Below are 21,274 nucleotides of genomic sequence, written 5' to 3'. Positions count from 1 at the left end.
ACGTACTATCGCGGGCAGACTAGGCCTGACGTACTAGACATCGCGCTTCTCAGAAACGTCACTCTGACTAGCGAAATTTACGTTCTGTCGGAACTGGATTCTGATCATAATCCAGTAATCCTGGTACTGGGCGATGATCTTCCTCCCCCTGAGTATCGCGTGAGATCTAAGACGGACTGGGATGTCTTCACAGCCCAGCTCGAAGAGATGCGCGCCCCTCCTGAGGTACTCGACTCTCCCGACGAACTCGACGCGGCAGTTGAGCGTTTCGAGCTTTCCGTGAATGATGCGTTTCGAGCGGCCACCTCCAGGGAGGAGTGTCCGCTGAAGAGCTACAACGAGTTTCCCCCTCGTATCAAAGCCTTGATACGAGAGAGAAACCGCCTGAGAAGGCTCTACCAGCGAACCCTTTTCCCAAGGGACAAAACAGCGGCGAATAGGATGGCCAATCGTGTCAAACAGGCCATCAATGAACATCGAAACGAAAGGTGGGAAGAGCTCTTGGAATCCTTCGAACCTGGGAGTGACGAGCTTTGGCGAGTCACTCGTAGGCTCAGGGGGAAGAAGACTGCTCTCTCACCCATTCACGGAGAGCGCGGAGTGTGCTACTCCCCCGCCGACAAGGCGTTAGCCTTTGCAGACACGATGGAGCGTCAGTTTCAACTTAACGTTGACGACGATGACGACATCGACCGCGATATGCTGCTGGAAGACCGGGTTCACCGACTTCTCAGGGAGGACGACGACGACGACATCCGTCCAGCTTCTATGGAGGAGCTGAAGGGTCTCATCAAGGCTGCGAAAGCAAAGAAAGCTCCGGGGGCCGATTCAATAACTAACAAGTTGTTGAAGAGACTCCCGGAAAACAGCGTTGAATTCTTGCTAAGTCTTATCAACAGTTCGTTGGCCCTCAGACACTTCCCTAGAAGGTGGAAGCATGCGATCGTCGTCATGCTCCCGAAACAGGGTCAGAACCAGCTGTTCCCGCAGAACTACCGCCCGATCAGTCTACTCTCGTCGGCGGCTAAGCTGGCTGAAAGAGTCGTTCTGCAAAGACTCAACGAAGAAGTTGAGGACCGAAATGTTCTGCCTAACGAACAATTCGGCTTCAGGAGAGATCACTCCACTGAACTACAGGCTCTGAGGTTGGTCGAGAACACCATCAGCGAGCTGAACAACAACAAAAAAGTACATATCGTACTTTTAGATATTTCAAAGGCCTTCGACCGTGTATGGCACGAAGGTCTTATACATAAGCTAAACGCGCTCGACCTACCTCGGGGCCTGATCCGGTGGATCGGGTCTTTCCTGAGAGGCAGAACCTTTCAGGTCAGAGTAGAGGACTCTCTGTCTGACAACAGAGAGATCCTCGCTGGAGTGCCACAGGGGGCCGTGCTCTCTCCGACGCTGTATTCGCTCTATACAAGCGACCTACCTAGGTCCGAAAGAGTGAAGATATCCCTGTACGCCGATGACACGGCTCTACTCTCGTCTTCCATGGGACGGGAGCTCGGCGTCGTCTACATGCAACGTGCATTGGACGACCTCGAGCGCTGGTACCTCGACTGGAAGATCCGAGTAAACCCGGAAAAGACTCAGGCGATAACCATGGGGAGATTACTATCTTCTCCGGCCAGAAAAGTGAGAGTCTCTGGAAGGGAGATTGACTAGCAAGCGCGGGTAAAGTACCTCGGCCTTTTAATAGACCGTAGGCTCACTTGGAACCCGCACATCATGTACGTTAAATCCAAGATCGAGGGTCGAATAGCTAGACTATACCCTCTGATCAACAGGAAATCTAAAATGAGTTTGAAAAACAAGATCACGATCTACAACACGATGTTCAAGTCTGTCATCATGTACGCTTCAGGCGTCTGGGGACAAGCGGCTCCGTCCAACATTTCCATTTTGGAAAGGTTACAAAATAAGTTAATTAGGATGATTGTGAATGCTCCTTGGTTCGTGCGGAATGAAGCCATCCGCAGAGATTTGCAGCTGCCTTCCATTCGGCAGTCCATTCAGTCGAGGAATGCGAGAGTTTTCGAAAAAACGGAAACTCACGAAAACCCGTTAGTTAGGGAAGCCACAGACTATGCTGTAGACGACCCCTCCCGATATAGAAGGCCCCGACACTCTGTCGAATGAGGCCCTCATGTCCCCCGTTAAAGGATGAATAACTCTCTCATCCATCCCACCCCAGCCAGGTAGGGGTATCCCGTGAAGGGCGGCACTGATGTCTAAGGACTTCATGCCGTCACCCATCAGTCATGTACCCATTGGCCCCTCTCAAGGCCAATGATCAGCCAAAAGGGTAGGGGAGCTGGTCTCCAAACCTGAACGAAATGAAGATGGATTTCGTCTGATATCGGAGAGTACCTTGTATTTCAGTTGTCAATCAACAACATTGACATAATTTCATATTTCAAAACTTCTTTGACATCTGTCGAAGAAGTAAAGAAATAAGCTCTCAAAAAAGGAATAACTGCATATTTATTCGAATTTTTATTCATTTCTGAAGACGGAGGCAGATTTTGGCCTCCGAAACGTAAAAGATAAGTATAATTTCTTAATATTTTTTTGGATAGGCAAAATTGTGAAATACGACAAGTTACTGATAAACAGAAGATTTTTCTTTGTGAAAAATACTTTGATTTTTACGCAGTAACTTATCGGGGTAAACTAAAAAGTTTGCCCTTCTACACTTGTATAAAGTTCTCCATTATAATTTTTATATTTTTTCAGATTGTGGAAGGTAACCATTACCCAAAAAAAGGTCGATAAAAAACTGATCCTAGAAGGATTTTCAATGGAGATGAGTCTGGTTTCGACCTATGTCCGTCTAGTGGTAAAGTTTTAGAAGTCTTCATACTGTTAAACAGGGGAATGAAAAAGAGAACATAACAGTTCTCATTATGTTCAATGCAGAAGGAAAATTTACTCCTCCCCTAGTTCTCTTTCCTTATGTAAGACCTCCTCGAGCTGTCGTCGATAATATGCCAAATGGCTGGATTTTGGGAAAGTCCGAAAAAGGGTGGATGACATCTGATGTGTTTTTTGAGTTCCTGAGTAACGATTTCAATACCTGGTTAACAAGAGAAAATATTCCAAAACCTGTCATTCTCTTTGTAGATGGGCACAAATCTCATCTTACTATGGCGACAAGTGAGTGGTGCCATAACAATCAAATTATTTTATATGCTCTACCTCCAAACACTACTCATATGCTGCAACCAGCTGATGTAAGCGTGTTCAGGCCAATGAAGTCAGAGTGACAAAAAACTGTATGCAAGTGGCAGAGTAAACCAGAAAATCTTAATTGTTCCGCGACAAAAGTAAATTTTTGCACTGTTTTTAATGAAATTCTTTCCGAAGCTGAACAATTCAAAGAATCTGTAATAAATGGATTTAGAAAGTCTGGCCTTTTTCCTTTGAATCTCGAAGCTGTCGATTACAGTAAATGTGTGGCAGATACTGCAGAAAAAATTCGTAAAAGAAAATCCAGCGAGAATATATCACAGCGGGATATACGATTTGCAATAAAAGTTTTCAATAGGATAAGAGATAATTTAGAATCTTATAGCATTGACGTTGATGTTATTATAAATGAAATAAATGCTTTGGAAGCATCAGTGACTCCAAAAAAAACTAATAAAAATGATCAAAGACTACAGGTCACTTCAGAACCAGTGATCAGAACAAATGAGGATAATTATATTGATGACACTGAGTTAACTACCAACACTGGAGTAAAAATTTCAAATGAACTTGACATTACGACTACTTCTGATATGATTATTATCGACATGAATAGTATGAATATTGAAAATTGTATAACTAGTTCCTTTATGAAAGCTATATAAAATGATCTTCTGATAATAAATATTTCTGGAATATCCGTAATGTCTACAGAAATTGCAACTGATGGTGTTCATGACATGAACGAAAATCAAAATGATAAAGCTATGCTGGAGTATGAGGATGAAAATAACAATTTTGGAAGAGAAGACTCTAAGAAAGACAAAATAAATATCGAAGATGGAAAAGAAAATGACATTCAAACACAAAAAAATGACGAAAAAAATAAACACGATGATAAGCGATTATGAAAATGGCAAAGAAATACTAAAAAACAACGATAAAATAGAAAACCCGAATGAAGAGAAAAATGAACAGAATATTATTTCACAAAAGACAGAAAATCGGTTACAGGAAAATGAATACGACAACAAAAATGATCATAAAGGAAAGAAAAATTCTAGTGAAAAAGCAAAATGCAAACTACATGATGCATTTGCAAACCATCTAACTTATCCCGAACCAGTGAAACGAAATAAAAATACTAACAGGGTAAAGAATGAAAAAGCACCTAGTGCAATTAGTAGTTATAAATGGAGGGAATATTACAAGAGAAAGGATGAAGAGAAGAAGCTCAAAAAATTTGAGATAGAAAAACGTAAAGAAGAAAGAAGAAAAAATAGAGAAAATGAACAAGAGAAGAAATTAGCAAAGAAAAAATCTACTAACAGAATAAATACAAATAACAAGTCAAGAAGTAATGAGAAAATACCATGTAACTTATGCAAAGATGTACTAAACAGTGACACAGAAGACGAAGATAACAAGAATATAGGATGCGACTTCTGCGACAAATGGTATCGCAAAAAGTGTACTGAATTTTACGAGATTCCATATAGCATTGCTGCCGCCAAGTGCGATATGTGCGATATTTAACATTGAAATACCTATAAGGAATAAGGATTTGAGTTGTGTTAGTAATATATTTCAATATTTGAAAATAAGAATTTTAAATATATTTTTATATGTCTAGTTGTATAATTATTTGTTGGTTGATCTCATAAACATTCTATAGTTAACATTACAAATATAATTATAAAGAATTACCTATATACCTACTTATTGAGACAGATTTTTGGATGGCCGAGAACTGATATAAAAATAGCCGAGAATTGTGTGGGGTGGCTGAGAACCAGAAAAAAAGGATTTTTTTCAGTTTTTCAGGTTTCTTTGCCGAAAGGTTTGAAGTAACAAAAAAAAACATTTCGGAGGTTGTTAACAACACATGACTTAATATTTTTCATTCGAAGCAAATTTCAATTTAAAGCCGTTTTCTGTACTTAATTTTAAAACAAAGTCGTTTTTTTCACTAAAAGGCCGAGGACCAGTACACTGACCCTATTTCGTGAAAAATAGTCTTTCAGCGTAGGATTCTTGTTCAATCCCATCCAGATTAGCATTCCAATAATTGCCAACATTTTTGACTCATTGGTATCTTGCCATTTAGTTATCAATAAATGTTTTTGAAAAGTTTTATTTGTTATGTCATTTATAATTTTTTGTTTCGCGTATCGGTTCGTTTCTTGAACCAATATGGGTAAAATATCAACCAAAAAAAGCTTATAAAAATCTAAAGGTTCATCTCCACTCCTTTCAGCAAAAAACGCTGCAGAGAATCCTGAGTTGTTACTGAATGTAAAGTCCTTTAAATTTCCTAAAGAAAAATACTTTATAGAATCCTAAGATTAGCTTGTTTCATTTTATATTACCTGAACAATCATTCCAGATTACTCGAACTTCATGTGATTCCCCTCCAGCTAGTTTTGTGTTGTCATCGCTCTCATGTGAACTACCTTCGCCGTTTTCGGATAAATTTACTTCGCTATCCGAAGTGACGTTTACAGTCCCTATATTTGCATTTGCCTGGACACAGTCGTTTAGTCTTCGTCTTTTTGCAACTATGCCTTTGAGCCTTTTTCTCAATACTAAATAAAGTTTCCAGAATGTATTATCCGAAGGAATAACGTCACCCGCGATTATACAAAAATACCTAGAGAAACAGAGCATTTCACTTGAAGACATTTTGATTTTTCTATTTTTTATGAGGTCTTCACTGAAATCATATTTGAAATGTTTGAACTTGAAATTCAATGTTTCCAGACCAACTATTTTATCTGTAATGACTAAATTATATAATATATTAGCCACACTGTATAATCACACACCCTCTAAAATATCTTGCATTATATCCAGCAAATGATTTTCAGTGACATGAAATGAGGAAATTTTATTAAGAACACATTCTGTAACAGTTCGCCTTATGAGAAGACGCCCTGTATTTTATTTTTAATTTTGTGGTCTCACATATTTATCTGAATAGGAAAAATTGAAGTTCATGGGGATACGATATCTTACTGAACGGATGTATATAGGATTTGTACGTGCTAAAGGCATATTTCTTAACCACAAAATACAGTGGGTTTATTCACAGTTACTTTGTAAGGGCCAGACGAAAAAACTCATTGTTATTGATAGCTGGAGACACTTTGTTTATGAAACGCAGCTGGGTCTTTTGAAAAGTCAGCGATAAGCTGGGAACGTTATGCTAAAAACCACTTAAATACTTAACGAATCACGAAGCGACTGAAAGAACTAAATGATAGAATTGAATTCTCTGATTGGATGTATGGGCCGTAACTTTGCCATTCAATTTTGAGAAGGGAAATATCCGCGGACTTAGAAAAAATTTTGTCGCGAGAGATGGAACGCGGTAGAGTGGGTTTTGTTGGGAAGTCGTGAGGTGTCCGTCGGTGATTTTGGGTCGTCGAAGGGTCGATTTGAGAGAAAATAATTAGAGGGTTTAAGTTTGGGGAGTCGTGAGGTGTCCGTCGGTGATTTTGGGTCGTCGAAGGGTCGATTTGAGCAAAATCAATTAGAGGAGAATTTTTTTGAGATAAAGTCGGAAAACTAATTAAGTAGTAGAAAGAAAGGGGTAACCGAGAGTTCAGTCGCGAGTTATTCGAAAAGGGTGATATTCAAGGTACTTTTGGGAGTTTGGGAAAAACCCGATTTTCCTTTCCTTCTTTTGGGTTGCAAATTCGACGAGTGAAATTCGGAATTGGTGTTAGATTCAGTGAACCATAAAAGGATTAGCCGCGTTCTATAGCTGAACGGAGGAATAGAGCTATTGGTAAGTAAGTTTTAGGGTTTTTCGTCTGGTGGCTAACCATATAATTTTATTGAAACACTGTGGGTGAATATTTATTTAAATAGTTTGTCTCATATAGAGTTGCCGAATAAAGGGTATGCTTATGAATATTAAATCGAATACCGGTTGAGCATGCTCTTATGGTCTGGTTGTTAATTTGATGGTCTGGTTTCTTTTTGCTTATTTTTATCGTTAATATTATATTAATTTGTAAGTTTCGAATTTCTTATATATATTTTTTTTATTATACTTATCAACTTTGAAAGCGGTGTATTATTGCCGGTAATTATACTGGTAGGAGAGCAGGGGAAAAAGGGGAACATAGAGTATATTTATATCTCACAATACATGAGAGAACTCACTAGGAAAAGTTCATAAGAGGTATCAATGGCATATCCCGACAAAGCGCCTGGAAGGACTTGAGTGAAGAAGTTTTCTATACTAAAACAGTGCCTATTTGATAGGAGAAGCTAAGCCAAACCTTTGGAGGGTGATTACTTCTGCAGACAACATCTAAGATAGTTCTCTGGTAAGTATCATTCTTCGTTTCTAAATTTCAAATGGTGACAGCGGCTGCTCTAATTTTAAGTTTGGCTATAGTTTTCCCTAGCAAAAAGTATCTTCCGCTTTAAATACAGAGTTCAAACCCATCATAGGGGTTACAAATGGTGACAGCGGTGGGATTTATGTTGAATTTTTTCTAGGGAGAGACACTTTGAATTTTCCTATTGTGAGATATTTTGAATTTGTCGACGGGGAGATTTTCTGTTGATTTTTTGTATTTGGGGATTTTTCTTTTTAGAAGGTGGAGACGAAACAGTTATTATTTTTCTCAAGACGTTGGATTGTTGAAGTTTTTGTTGAAAACAAAATTATTTTTCTTATAAATCAATAGGTGAAGTTATGCAATCGACTGAGCCGTGTTGATATTATTTTTTCAAAGGAAATTTGAAGGGAAAAGAATATTGGGTGAGGGAAATAAATATTGAATAATATTTTGAGAAAGAACAGGAATTTTCGTTAGAACGTGAATGGTTCAGAAAGATAGGACGAAATAAAGATCCATGGATTGAGGAAGTGTAGTTGAATGATGTTGATCGAACTGGTGGAAGTGAATTTTGTGGAATTGACAAAGTAAAAATTTACATGGTACCCTGTCAGATCACATGAAAAAGTTTCTTTTTGTAGAATTGTTGGGGGTTTGAAGAGAATGTCCTGTTGAATGTGTCGAAACGAATCGAATAGGGTTTAATAAAAATAAAAAAAAAACGTTATTTAATGAAGAAAAAATTTAATTGAAAACATTTGGGAAACAAACCTTTTTAAGTATGAAATGATATCGAAACAAAGCATCGAGAATTTTATTGAACGAAAAATGAATTGAATTAGGTTTGGAAAGTGTTCTTTTCGAATAACGTCAAAATAAAAAGTTGAATCAATTTTTTTTTTTTTAATTTTGGAGTGAAAGCAAAAGTTGAAGGAACTCGAGGAAATAACACATTGAAATGAATAATTTGGGATTTTTTTTTGAACGAAATTAATTGAATAAAAAGTTGAATTGAATATAATTTTTTTTGTTTTACTGTTGTGTGAAAAAGTAAGTTGGATGATTGTTATTGAATGAAAAAACCTGATTTGAACCCATTGTTTTGCGTTCTCTTTTGAAGTAATTGGGGTTAAGTCGGATGACAGAAGAAGGGACACCCTAAAGAAAAGCCTAAAGCCGATTCCTTTAAAATAAAGAGTGAAAAAATGGAAGTAAGAAGTTGAAATCAGAAATAGTAAATAAAAAGTTGATTTCAATCGGGTAATCAAGTAGGGATTTTCAGAGTAGGTTCGTCGGAGAGAAGCCAAAAAAAAAATAAAAAATAAAAATAAAAGTAGTATCGCTTTCTAGCTATAATTTTTGATGCATGTAAAGTTCACCCACTTATACTAACCCATAAAAATGATTACAACCACAGGAACAACTAGTACCACAGGTACTTCACCGATATATACGAGGGCCGAAATGATGATGCCAATGGCGTACTCATTGGGAATGATTGCGTCAACCCTGGATGTTTTTTCCGGAAAGGAGGTTATTAAATATTTTGAAAAACTAGAGCAAAGGTCTAGCTTAGACGGATGGTCTGAGGACCAAACTGTCAAGTTATTGAAATTTAAATTAGTAGGTGAAGCTTACAATTTTTTTAAAGCCGATCCAAATTTGGATACATTGTCTTACAGCGATCTTAAAGCACGATTTATTGGAAAATTTAGACCGATTAAATTACCAGGGGAGAACCAATTGATGTTGAGTAGGTGTTATCAAAGGTACGAAGATGTCTCAACTTATTGTACGAGGTTACGCGCCTTAGGGGCCAAGCTGTTAAACGAAGATTTGGAAAGAGCTGAAGCCACAGAAATTGCGGGATTGAAGAAAAATAATAAGGAAATTATAATGAATCAATTTAAGATAGGACTACGGAAGGATTTATTGAGAGAAGTTGGAATTTTGTTGCTAAGGGAATCAGATTTGGACCTGGATAAGGCAGAAACCCTTGTGAGGCTACAAGAGACTACACTTATGATGATTCAAGGGAAAAGAAACTCTTCGAATGTTTCGCAAATCGATCAGGAAAAGATCTGTTTCAATTGTGGGAAAATGGGACATCTATCTACAGTTTGTCGAAGTGGACGAGAAAGAATGCCGAGCAAGAGTTTTAGTTGCTACAAGTGTGGAAAAATAGGGCATTTGTCAAGAGAATGTGGCAGCGAAGAAACAGTAAGGAAGGTGACTTGTTACCACTGTAACAAAGTAGGACATTACGCGAATGTATGTCCAGAAAAACGGAATCCACCCGGAAATTGGAGCCCACGGAGACGATATGACTCTTATGAAAAAGGAAGGTATTAGATCCACAAACCGAAGAAACCGGAAAGAGGCCGGTCGATTTCAGGAACTTTGGAAATGGTCGACATACCGGGGCGATTCCAAGACAATCGAGACCTGATGGACGCTTTTCAGCGAGAAGCGAAGAAAATAAGAACGCTTTAAACTAAGTATGCCGACTTTTCAACCCCGAGAAAGCGGCCAAAGTAGGTATTTTTATAGGGGAAAACTAGAAACGGCAAGAAGATGTTGGGATGCAGGAGAAAGGAATTGGAAAGGCGAGAATGGAAGAAAACGAAACCCTCGTGGAAGAGAAAGAAGCCAAAGGATGGGCAGCAAACAAAAGTCTTTGCAAATACCCCAGGTGGAACGACAGGAGATACCCTATATAGTGATTCTTCAGGTAAATGGGGAATCCTGTAATTGTTTAGTGGGCACTGGAGCGGCGGTCACATTGGTAAGAAAAAGTCTGGTGCCAGAAATCGATATTAATTACAAGCGAAGAAGAGATATTCATCTCATTAGCGTTACCGGACATCAGCTGAAAATTTTTGGAACAACGACCTTAGCTCTTGGGATCAAACCAGGGATGGAAGAGACGAACTTTGAAGCATATGTATGCGAAGACGAAACTGCGGGAATTACGCCTGTTATTTTAGGAAGAGATTTTTTTGTTGCAAATAATGTACATCTGATCTATGGACCAAAGCCTGTAATGCGTCTATGGGAACGTACTGTACGTTTCCGCTCGAGAAATGAAGTAGAGGACGGAATCTGTGGAATTGAGAAACAAGTCAGACACTGTTTCTGGAATGGGATACGCGAGGATTCGCAGGGAAAAACTTATGGAAAAAGAAACATTGAAGGAAAAAATCAAAATATACAAGAAGATGGGCGGAGAACATCAAATGGTTGGACCGAGTGGCTTGGGCAAGTTCGACAATTTTATAAAATGTCAAAATGGAACGAGGTGAAGACTTCGGAAGAAAAACAACGACTACTGGAACCTACAGTTTTGGTAGAGAAAACTAAAAAAATGGAGAAGAGATTAGTCCAGGAAATGGGGACACAAACCGAAACCGAAACAGAAGAGGAAGTCCGGGAATCGGATGAAAAATTGAGCCTGGAAAGAGAACATCTGAACAAGGTGGAAGTAATCATTCAAGAATATGGAGAACGGAGTGAAGACGACTCAGATTACGAGGGGTACGATGAAAATATGACCCGACCAAGATTCACAATGAAGAAAAAGAGGGAAAACCCCCAGCGAGAGGAAAGAAAGAAAAAAGAAGAGTTGCAACGGGAACAAAAGGAAATCCGAGAGCCCAGGAAAAACGATCTTGAAGGAGACAAAGCAAGGAAGAAAATTTTATGGAAAATGGAAAAGGTGGGAACAGGAGAAGAAAGAGCGGTTAAACAAATGGAGGAGCTGATAGTAGGGGAGGAACTCCACAGATGGGAAACGGACGTAGTAGCAGGGTATGACTTGGATATTCCGGCCAGGTCAGAAGTGGTGATAATAGGGAACTTGAAGAAAAATCTAACAGGAAAATTTCTAGTATGCGAATCGGTGGAAGTAGGAAACTCTCACGTAATTACCGCAAAAACCTTGACGGAAAATGGTAGTCAAGTACCGATAAGACTGATAAACTTGTCGTGGAAAAATGTTGATATAAGAAGAAATCAAAAAATTGCGCATGCAGTGACGTGTGAAGAAGAAGAGGAGAGAAACGAAGGAGAGAGGTTGAAAATTCAAGGATTTGATTTTTCAAATGACAAATGGATCGAAGACGGATTTGAACTAGATCATCTAAAAAAGGGAGATAAGGAAAACTTAATCAAATTACTGAGGCAATACAAGGATTTGTTCAGAGACGATGACGACGAACTTACTAGTACTACGAAAGTGAAACACAGCATAACTCTAGAACCCGGAGCACAACCCATATGCCAAGCGCCATATCGCATACCGTATGGACAAAGGGAAGTGTTGCAACAGGAGATTGATAGGCTGTTGAAACAAAAAATCATCAGACCATCTTACAGCCCATGGTCGGCACCAGTGGTATTAGTGACACGAAAATCACCGACTGGGGAAGAAAAAGTGAGGATGTGTATTGATTACAGAAAACTCAACAGCGTCACGAAGAAGGAATATTACCCTTTACCAAATATATCAGATTTAATTCAAGGATATAGTTCAGGCAATAAGGTCTTATTTTCGGTGATTGACGTTGCAGAAGCATATCATCAGATAGATATGGAGGAAAAAGATATACCTTTGACTGGGTTCAGTACCTTTCAAGGTCACTACGAGTACTCCAAAATGCCATTTGGATTAGTCAATGCGCCCAGTACCTTTCAGCGATTTATGAATATGACGCTTTCCGGACTTACAGGACAAAGTTGCATGGTATATTTGGATGACATCATTATATTCAACGCCGAAGGAGAAGAAGATCATTTAGCAAAAATAGCACAGGTCTTTGAGAAACTAAGAGAAGTAAACATCAAATTGAAACCGAAAAAATGTAATTTTCTATTAAAAAAGGTGAAATACTTGGGACATATGATTACACAAGAAGGAGTTCTTCCTGATCCGGAGAAAATTGAGGCCATTAAAAAATTCCCAATACCCCGAAATGTCAGAGGAGTCCGAGCATTCATGGGACTCGTGAATTGGTATAGAAGATTTATACCGAACGTCGCAGAGATATCAGCACCTTTAGTGAATTTAACGAAAAAGGATGTGAAATTTGAAATTTCCCTAGAAGTGTTGGAAGCAATAGACAAATTAAAACAAAGTTTGACGGCAGAGTCTGTCTTAATCTTTCCAGATTTCGAGCAATCATTTATTGTGTCCACAGACGCTTCAGGACTAGGAGTGGGGGCTATTCTGAGTCAAATGAGGGATGGTTATGAAAAACCAGTCGCCTATGCAAGTCGAAAATTTAAAAAAGCAGAATTGAATTATTCAACAACAGAAAAAGAACTGTTAGGAGTAATATTTGGGATTCAAACGTTCAGATGCTATCTTTATGGGAGAAAATTTACCGTAATTTCGGATCACAGACCACTTAAATGGCTACTTTCGATGAACGACCCAGGGTCGAGATTGACCAGATGGGCCTTGACATTAGCAGAATACGATTTTGAGATCATACATAGACGAGGAAGACTTCATGGGAATACGGACGCACTTAGTAGGATGTATGCTAAAGATGATCATTACTTCGATATAGAATTCGAAGAGTATGAAGAATACAGTTCATCAGCCGCTGAAGACGAAGAATTTAATCTTGAAACAAGGAGACTTATTTTCAGCTCCCGAATCGTGTGCCCTCGCGCACTGCGTATCACAAGATTTCGCTATGGGACAAGGAATCGCAGTACAATTCAGAGAATCATTTGGATCAGTGAATGTTCTACTAGAACAGAAGAAAATGGTAGGAGAAGTGGCGGAGTTGAAACTCCCCGAGAGAAACGTGTATTACTTAATAACGAAATTTAAATATCATGATAAACCATCATATCGAACGGTGTGGAATGCTCTGCGGAATTTAAAGAAGACATGCGAAGATAATCAAGATAAGAAATTAGCAATGCCAAAAATAGCATGCGGACTAGACGGATTGAATTGGGAAAAAATACAAGCAATGATTGAATTCATTTTTTATAATACAGACATAGAAGTGTTTATTTATACGTTGCCGAAAGAAAGTGGAGCAATTTTACGAATTGAAGAAGAAATTATCGAACCAGAGTGGGATAGAGAACTACTGAAGAAAGCGCAATCACAAGACCCATTCTGCAAAGCTATAAAAGAACAACTAGGACAAACACAGGAAAGGATGGACGATGTGTACTATCTCTCAAAGGACGGAATATTATATCGAATAGAGGATAATACAGATAAATTAATAGTACCCAAGATATATGTTAAGAAAGTCTTAGAAGATTTTCACGACTCACCACTCGCTGGACATCAGGGACAACAAAAAACTTTGTGGAATATAAGGAAAAGATTTTATTGGATAGGCATGAGGACGGACATTATTAATTATTGTACGAGATGCGATGCGTGCAATCGGAGAAAAAATACAGCACATCAGAAGAAAGCTCCCCTACAGCACTTTACTCCTACACGAGAACCTTGGGAATTAACATCAATGGATATCGTGGGACCCCTAGTTACTTCAATGAATGGGAATAGGTATTTATTAACATTCCAAGACTATTTTACGAAATACCCTGAAGCTATACCTATACCGGATCAAAAAGCGGAAACAATAGCAAGGATATTCGTAGAGCACATCATTGTGAGACATGGAACACCTAAAAGGCTACTGACAGACCGAGGAGCAAATTTTATGTCCAACCTATTTAAAGAGGTGTGTGAAGTATTAAATATTGAAAAAATTCAAACTTCTAGTTACGCTCCTACGTCAAACGGGCAGATTGAAAGAATGCACCGTGTTTTTAAGGATATGTTGTCGCAATATATTTGTGAAAGTCAACGAGATTGGGATAATTGGATACCCTTTGTTTTGATGGCTTATCGGGGGAGTATTCACAGTTCAACCGGTTATAGCCCATACTTTCTTTTACATGGCCGAGATCAGGTACTTCCTATGGATAGCTTTATTCGATCCCAGAGATTGAAGTATGATTATGACGAAAATTATGTCTCGGAATTCATGGCTAGGATGCATAGAGTATACTCGGAAGTTTATAATAATACTGAAAAAACTAAGGAGAAAAGAATTAAAGAATTCAATAAGAAATCGGAAGAGAGAGCATTTGAACTGGGAGACTTAGTGTACCTTAAAAATATGGCCACGAAAATTGGGACGTCAAAGAAGCTGAGTAAACCATGGATAGGGCCATACCGAATTATGACAAGAATAGGTCCCGTAACATACGAACTTAGGAAGGTGGGAACAAGACAAAATCAAATTGTCCATGTAAATAGACTGAAAGCATTTCACGGGAAAGTAGAAGAGGACCCAGAGGAAGCGGAAACACCTCTTAGACGAAAGAAAGAGGAAAGAGTGATGGAAGAAGAGGAAGAAGAGGACAAGGAAGAGGAAACTTCAAAATGGTCAGCTGCAGTAATTCCACAGTTTTGGGCCCCTGGCCTACTAAGAGGAGAGAGCAACCCCAATACAAGTAGTGATGATGGATCATCAGAAGAAGGCTCCGAAGAAAATTTACTGGAGGAACCTGAACCGGTCCTAAGGCGATCCACAAGAATTCGCAAACCTCCGGAGAGGTATACACCCTAGAGACAAAGTTAAGAAAAAAAAAAAAAAAAAAAAAAAACTGCCTCCGTGGAGGGGGCCAAGAATATATCTACCAGGGCCGACATTGTCTGATGAAAAAAAAAAAAATCTCAAAGTAAGTAACACTTCAAAATATCGCGTGTAGCGAATTTCTTTTAAAGAGGGAGAAGCCCCTTTAAGCTTCAATGGAGACCCTAATGGCTACCTGATCAGACCACGGGTAGGCAATAGGCTAGGTATAAAAACGTTAGAAAAACTGTTTTGACAAAGTTTTAGGTAAGGAATGATTGTTTTGATTTTTCTATGGAAGAAGTTTGGCCATTGTTATATTTAATATGTCGATATTTTGTGTTAATTGTAACTGAAGAACTGATATTCTTACTTGTATTTTTGATTTTGATTGCGTAACGATATTATAATAGCAATTATAGGCTCTCGTGTGGAGGTACGGGTTGATATCCTTCATAATGAAAAGGACAATTTTGCTCAAAGACATCAAGTTGTAGGGACAGCCTGCAACATCATGTATGAATAGCCTTAGAACAATTATATAAGGACTCATTGTACGCTGAATAATCATTATTGTAATCTATTCTTAGGTGGTGCGCGAATCGGGAAAGAAACCAATTAAACAAACAGTGCCACATCATGAGCCAACTCCGTAGAGCAGCAACTGATAGCAGCAACGGGAACAACTATAAGGCGATTACCTTTATTCTGACCTTTCTGCTAATTTTGGAGTGTCGCGGAATAATTGTGTACGACTGTAATGACTACAATACAGACATTATAAAGGTATCAATTAGGGACGTGGCGCAATGCCCGGAACCGGAATCTGAATACTCGAGTGTCGATGCCCAAATTAAAGTGATTCAGCGAAACGAAATAAACATCATACAGGTCTGGACTTGTTTAATCGAAATAACTCGGTTAATCACCCATTGCGGAATGCATAGCCATAGTTCGGTAGTGGCCGGCGGACTTTCAAATTTTGTGCACCGAATCGGGGCAGACGAATGTTTATCCTTACATCGTTATCGAAGCATACGGTTGTATCACCAGGATATAGGAGGTATAGCGATGAATGGGACTACCACAGCTTCGCTGACCATCGCTGGGACGGTGAATACTGAGGGTACCTGTAAAGGCACTACCTACCACGAAGGAGGGCGCACCTGGGAAGATGTAATCATTACCGCTTCTATAAAAATTCAAGCGAGTGATTATTGGGCAAAAATCAAAATGGACGAAAACCAGATACAGCTGGTAGGAGGAGTAACCTGTTCATTTCTAACAGGATACTGTTTCGACACGACGCTAGGAGAAAACGTCTGGAGAAGTAACACTCAAATCCCGTGTGAGGATAAATTGAGCTTACTTTATCAAGGAAAAGCGGAAGTGGTAACCAATGAAAGCAATAGGGAACGCTACGTAGTAGTGGAAAGTGAAGACAAGATATTTGCTCTTACTTTACTGAAAAAAGGAATAATGTGTCATGCCGAAATCTGGCAAACCGAGCACCCTAGGATAGTAATCTGGATGAAAGAAACAGGAAACGTATTAGACCCACATATGGAAATACTACCATACAATACGGACCTGATGACCTATGTAAACAGTAAATTCCTATACGGAGAGCAAGCGTATAAGAGGAATCTGGAAAAACTCCATTTAGATACAATTCATCGGAGATGTCTGGTACATCGAGAAGTACTCAGAAACCGTTTGTTAATGGCACCCCTGATACCAACCTTGATTAGTCAGATAGTCCAAGAGGATGGAGGACATGTTGGACGTGTACTAGAGGAAGTACTCTACATTATGAGGTGTGTACCAAAATCCGCAAGTATTAGGCGAACCGACAAATGTTACCACGAATTACCCATAGAAGTAAATAACCAATCCAAGTTTATAGCCCCAGTGACGCGGATCATTCAAGATCACGCGGAGGAAATAGACTGTAACGGACTTATTCCCCCCTTGTATTTTATAGACAATGAATGGATTGGCCTAGCGCCATACCCCACGATTAAAAGGGCGCCAAAGGAACTAGAAGTAGAGACATCGCCCAAGTTGAATTCTTCTCCTATATTACCAATAGGTTCAGCAGGGTTATATACCCAAGACGAAGTCCATAAAGCGCAGAAAATACTAACATTTGGATCCGAAAGGAAAGCAGTGGAAAATATAATCTCCAGGCGAGTTGTGGGACTCGAGACGACAGGGCAAGAATTTTCAACGTTGAACATATTCAATTCGGAAGAAATGAAGGAATTAGCCCATTCGACAATGAAACAAATATGGGGATGGTTTACCGACGTCGGGATGTTTATGAGTGGTCTCATAGGATTCTATACCATATTCAAAGTAATTAAATATGCAGTTGGAGTAACCCTGAACGGACTACATTTATATAAAATAGTAGGTTGTGGCATCACCCTACTAGCAAGCTTATGGAGCAATCTTACTATGTGGATCATGTATCGCCAACGAGAATCAACACCGCCAACTAATCCGGGTGAAAATTCTAATGCGGAAAACATAGATATTGAAAACGGGAAAACCCCTATGGGGAGTCCCATACCGCGAACAAAAGTCTATCCGGACTTATCCGTCGAACCCCACTGGACGAGGCAAAATAAACAATGAACTCTTAATTTAGTAATGTCAAACGGCAATTTAGTGCGGTTCGAACGAATCGAAATTAAATCGACTAAATATCAGCGAAAAGTCAGAAAAGGTCGCCTTATAACACAGCATTCCAGCAACGAGACAACGCCAGTGTTTTCAGCAAAAGTGCGTCGAAAGCTCGGGAATGTCAAGTGAAAAAGTCAATTCTTAAAATGCCGATACCCGCGTCCGACAATATAAACATAGTGTTTAATTAGGTCATAGAAAGATAAGAGTCTCTCAGAGGTAAGAGGAACCTCCATATAGTGAACAGGACCGGACTTAACTTTAGTGTAGGGCCCTAGAGGATTGTGGGCAGTTAAAATTTTTGGTTTTATATTTTATCATTTTATTAAATACAGGTCCCAATCACTTATTTTGGGAAAAAGTCAAGGCAAGATGTAGCCTTGAACTTTTTTTCAAAGGAGGGAGTATTGTAACAGTTCGCCTTATGAGAAGACGCCCTGTATTTTATTTTTAATTTTGTGGTCTCACATATTTATCTGAATAGGAAAAATTGAAGTTCATGGGGATACGATATCTTACTGAACGGATGTATATAGGATTTGTACGTGCTAAAGGCATATTTCTTAACCACAAAATACAGTGGGTTTATTCACAGTTACTTTGTAAGGGCCAGACGAAAAAACTCATTATTATTGATAGCTGGAGACACTTTGTTTATGAAACGCAGCTGGGTCTTTTGAAAAGTCAGCGATAAGCTGGGAACGTTATGCTAAAAATCACTTAAATACTTAACGAATCACGAAGCGACTGAAAGAACTAAATGATAGAATTGAATTCTCTGATTGGATGTATGGGCCGTAACTTTGCCATTCAATTTTGAGAAGGGAAATATCCGCGGACTTAGAAAAAATTTTGTCGCGAGAGATGGAACGCGGTAGAGTGGGTTTTGTTGGGAAGTCGTGAGGTGTCCGTCGGTGATTTTGGGTCGTCGAAGGGTCGATTTGAGAGAAAATAATTAGAGGGTTTAAGTTTGGGGAGTCGTGAGGTGTCCGTCGGTGATTTTGGGTCGTCGAAGGGTCGATTTGAGCAAAATCAATTAGAGGAGAATTTTTTTTGAGATAAAGTCGGAAAACTAATCAAGTAGTAGAAAGAAAGGGGTAACCGAGAGTTCAGTCGCGAGTTATTCGAAAAGGGTGATATTCAAGGTACTTTTGGGAGTTTGGGAAAAACCCGATTTTCCTTTCCTTCTTTTGTGTTGCAAATTCGACGAGTGAAATTCGGAATTGGTGTTAGATTCAGTGAACCATAAAAGGATTAGCCGCGTTCTATAGCTGAACGGAGGAATAGAGCTATTGGTAAGTAAGTTTTAGGGTTTTTCGTCTGGTGGCTAACCATATAATTTTATCGAAACACTGTGGGTGAATATTTATTTAAATAGTTTGTGTCATACAGAGTTGCCGAATAAAGGGTATGCTTATGAATATTAAATCGAATACCGGTTGAGCATGCTCTTATGGTCTGGTTGTTAATTTGATGGTCTGGTTTCTTTTTGCTATTTTTGTCGTTAATATTATATTAATTTGTAAGTTTCGAATTTCTTATATATTTTTTTTTATTATACTTATCAACTTTGAAAGCGGTGTATTATTGCCGGTAATTATACTGGTAGGAGAGCAGGGGAAAAAGGGGAACATAGAGTATATTTATATCTCACAATACATGAGAGAACTCACTAGGAAAAGTTCATAAGAGGTATCAATGGCATATCCCGACAAAGCGCCTGGAAGGACTTAAGTGAAGAAGTTTTCTATACTAAAACAGTGCCTATTTGATAGGAGAAGCTAAGCCGAACCTTTGGAGGGTGATTACTTCTGCAGACAACATCTAAGATAGTTCTCTGGTAAGTATCATTCTTCGTTTCTAAATTTCAAATGGTGACAGCGGCTGCTCTAATTTTAAGTTTGGCTATAGTTTTCCCTAGCAAAAAGTATCTTCCGCTTTAAATACAGAGTTCAAACCCATCATAGGGGTTACAATTCTTCAATGATAACAGTTCTTGAAGCGTGATTAATCAAAACATCTTCATTATAACTGTCACGTGTTCGAAGCAGTGAAATGTCTAGACCAGTGTTTCCCAAACTTATCTAAAGCGCGACCCCTTTTTGTTAAAAAAAATTGTACACGACCCCCTACTCATCACCCAAACCAAAATAGCGACAAAAATAGCGTGCCTAATTTACAACTGATGGTTTCTCAAATTTTATTTTACTTTACTGTTTAAATTCAAACTAAATACATTTGAAAAATTCAACAATTATTTTAATAATTGCGATCTGTCCCACTAGTACACTAGTAGTACTTCTGCCAGACTAGTATTTACAATAAAAATAAATAATAAAAAGTCGACTGCACATTGTACACCGCGACATCTTTGTGTCTACATCGCAATACTTTTCCATGATATTCGCGAAGGCTCTACTCCTTACTTCGCTACTAGATGGCACTCTGGAACGTTCTCGTAGCCTCGTTTTGGCTTTATATAAGCGGCGACGTGCAATGAGACCTCAGTTCACGTCAGTTATGAGACGATTGAGACGTTGATGAGTGAACATCGATAGTGACAAAAGTGACATTTTTCAGTTTATAATCCGCTATCCCCTAAAAGTGCTTTAGGCCGATAAGCGTTAACACATTCCCTGCCAGCTATATTTTCACATTGTATGCCTCTATGGGCCAATGTTATTATATCGTAGTTTTTTGTATGAAAAGCCTTTCCATTTGGTTATTTAGTCAAAATTATTTTATTTTTTCCAAAAAAAAAAAAATAAATATGCGTTGGTCCCATCGGACCAACGCGGCGGGTAGAAGCAATTCGATGGCTGTACACGCCGTTGGTCCCTTCATGTAGACAGCACACAGCACGACATAACCTAAAATTTTTATATCATTCTGTGGCAACTGTGTGTAGTATAACAATTATAAGTCTTGTTTTTCTGTTTTTGTGTTCAGGATTGTAAATAATGTAAGTGCCAAATATTATTTTGAAGTTATCATTTCTAAAATAGGTATATATATTATTATTTCAGAATGTCTCATCGTAAACGTAAACTGACAAACGAACAGTTACAAAAATATGCAGACAATTTTGGAGAAATGTCAGACGAAGATGACTGGGAACCGTTTGAGAGCAAAGATAGTGATGAATCATTTCAGTATGAGTCCGAATCAGAAACGTCATCAGATTCAGAAACTGTAGAAAATATACAGACATTTATACAGCAAACAAAAACAGTGAAATCAGGTATTCAGGGTGTTGAAGCTCTCTCACCTTCAACAAGTTGTTCAGTAGATAATAAATCAACAAATCCAGTGACGCCGTTTCAAGAAATGCCAAATAATGAGCGAGATTCGCTGAATTTGACATCATCAGCTGTAGAAGATTCACAATCAAACCAAGATTCATTATGGGGGCCCACA

At 38.8% G+C, this 21,274-nt stretch overlaps 1 protein-coding gene across 1 annotated transcript; it reads left to right on the top strand.

Moving 5' to 3' along the window:
• Positions 1 to 8,730: 8,730 nt before the first annotated feature.
• On the top strand, positions 8,731 to 9,902 carry LOC141486179 (uncharacterized). The gene has a single exon (XM_074183899.1). It carries the CDS (start codon positions 8,952 to 8,954, stop codon positions 9,900 to 9,902), a length of 951 nt encoding a protein of 316 aa, XP_074040000.1. The 5' UTR covers positions 8,731 to 8,951.
• Positions 9,903 to 21,274: the final 11,372 nt, after the last annotated feature.

Source organism: Leptinotarsa decemlineata, unplaced genomic scaffold (assembly GCF_025532065.1).
Source record: "Leptinotarsa decemlineata unplaced genomic scaffold, Ldec_3_MD MMD2_tig00026347_RagTag_RagTag, whole genome shotgun sequence".
NCBI classification, from domain to species: Eukaryota; Metazoa; Arthropoda; class Insecta; order Coleoptera; family Chrysomelidae; genus Leptinotarsa; species Leptinotarsa decemlineata.
Note: the sequence above shows the minus strand (reverse complement) of the source record. Positions and strands in the feature narration are given on the sequence as shown.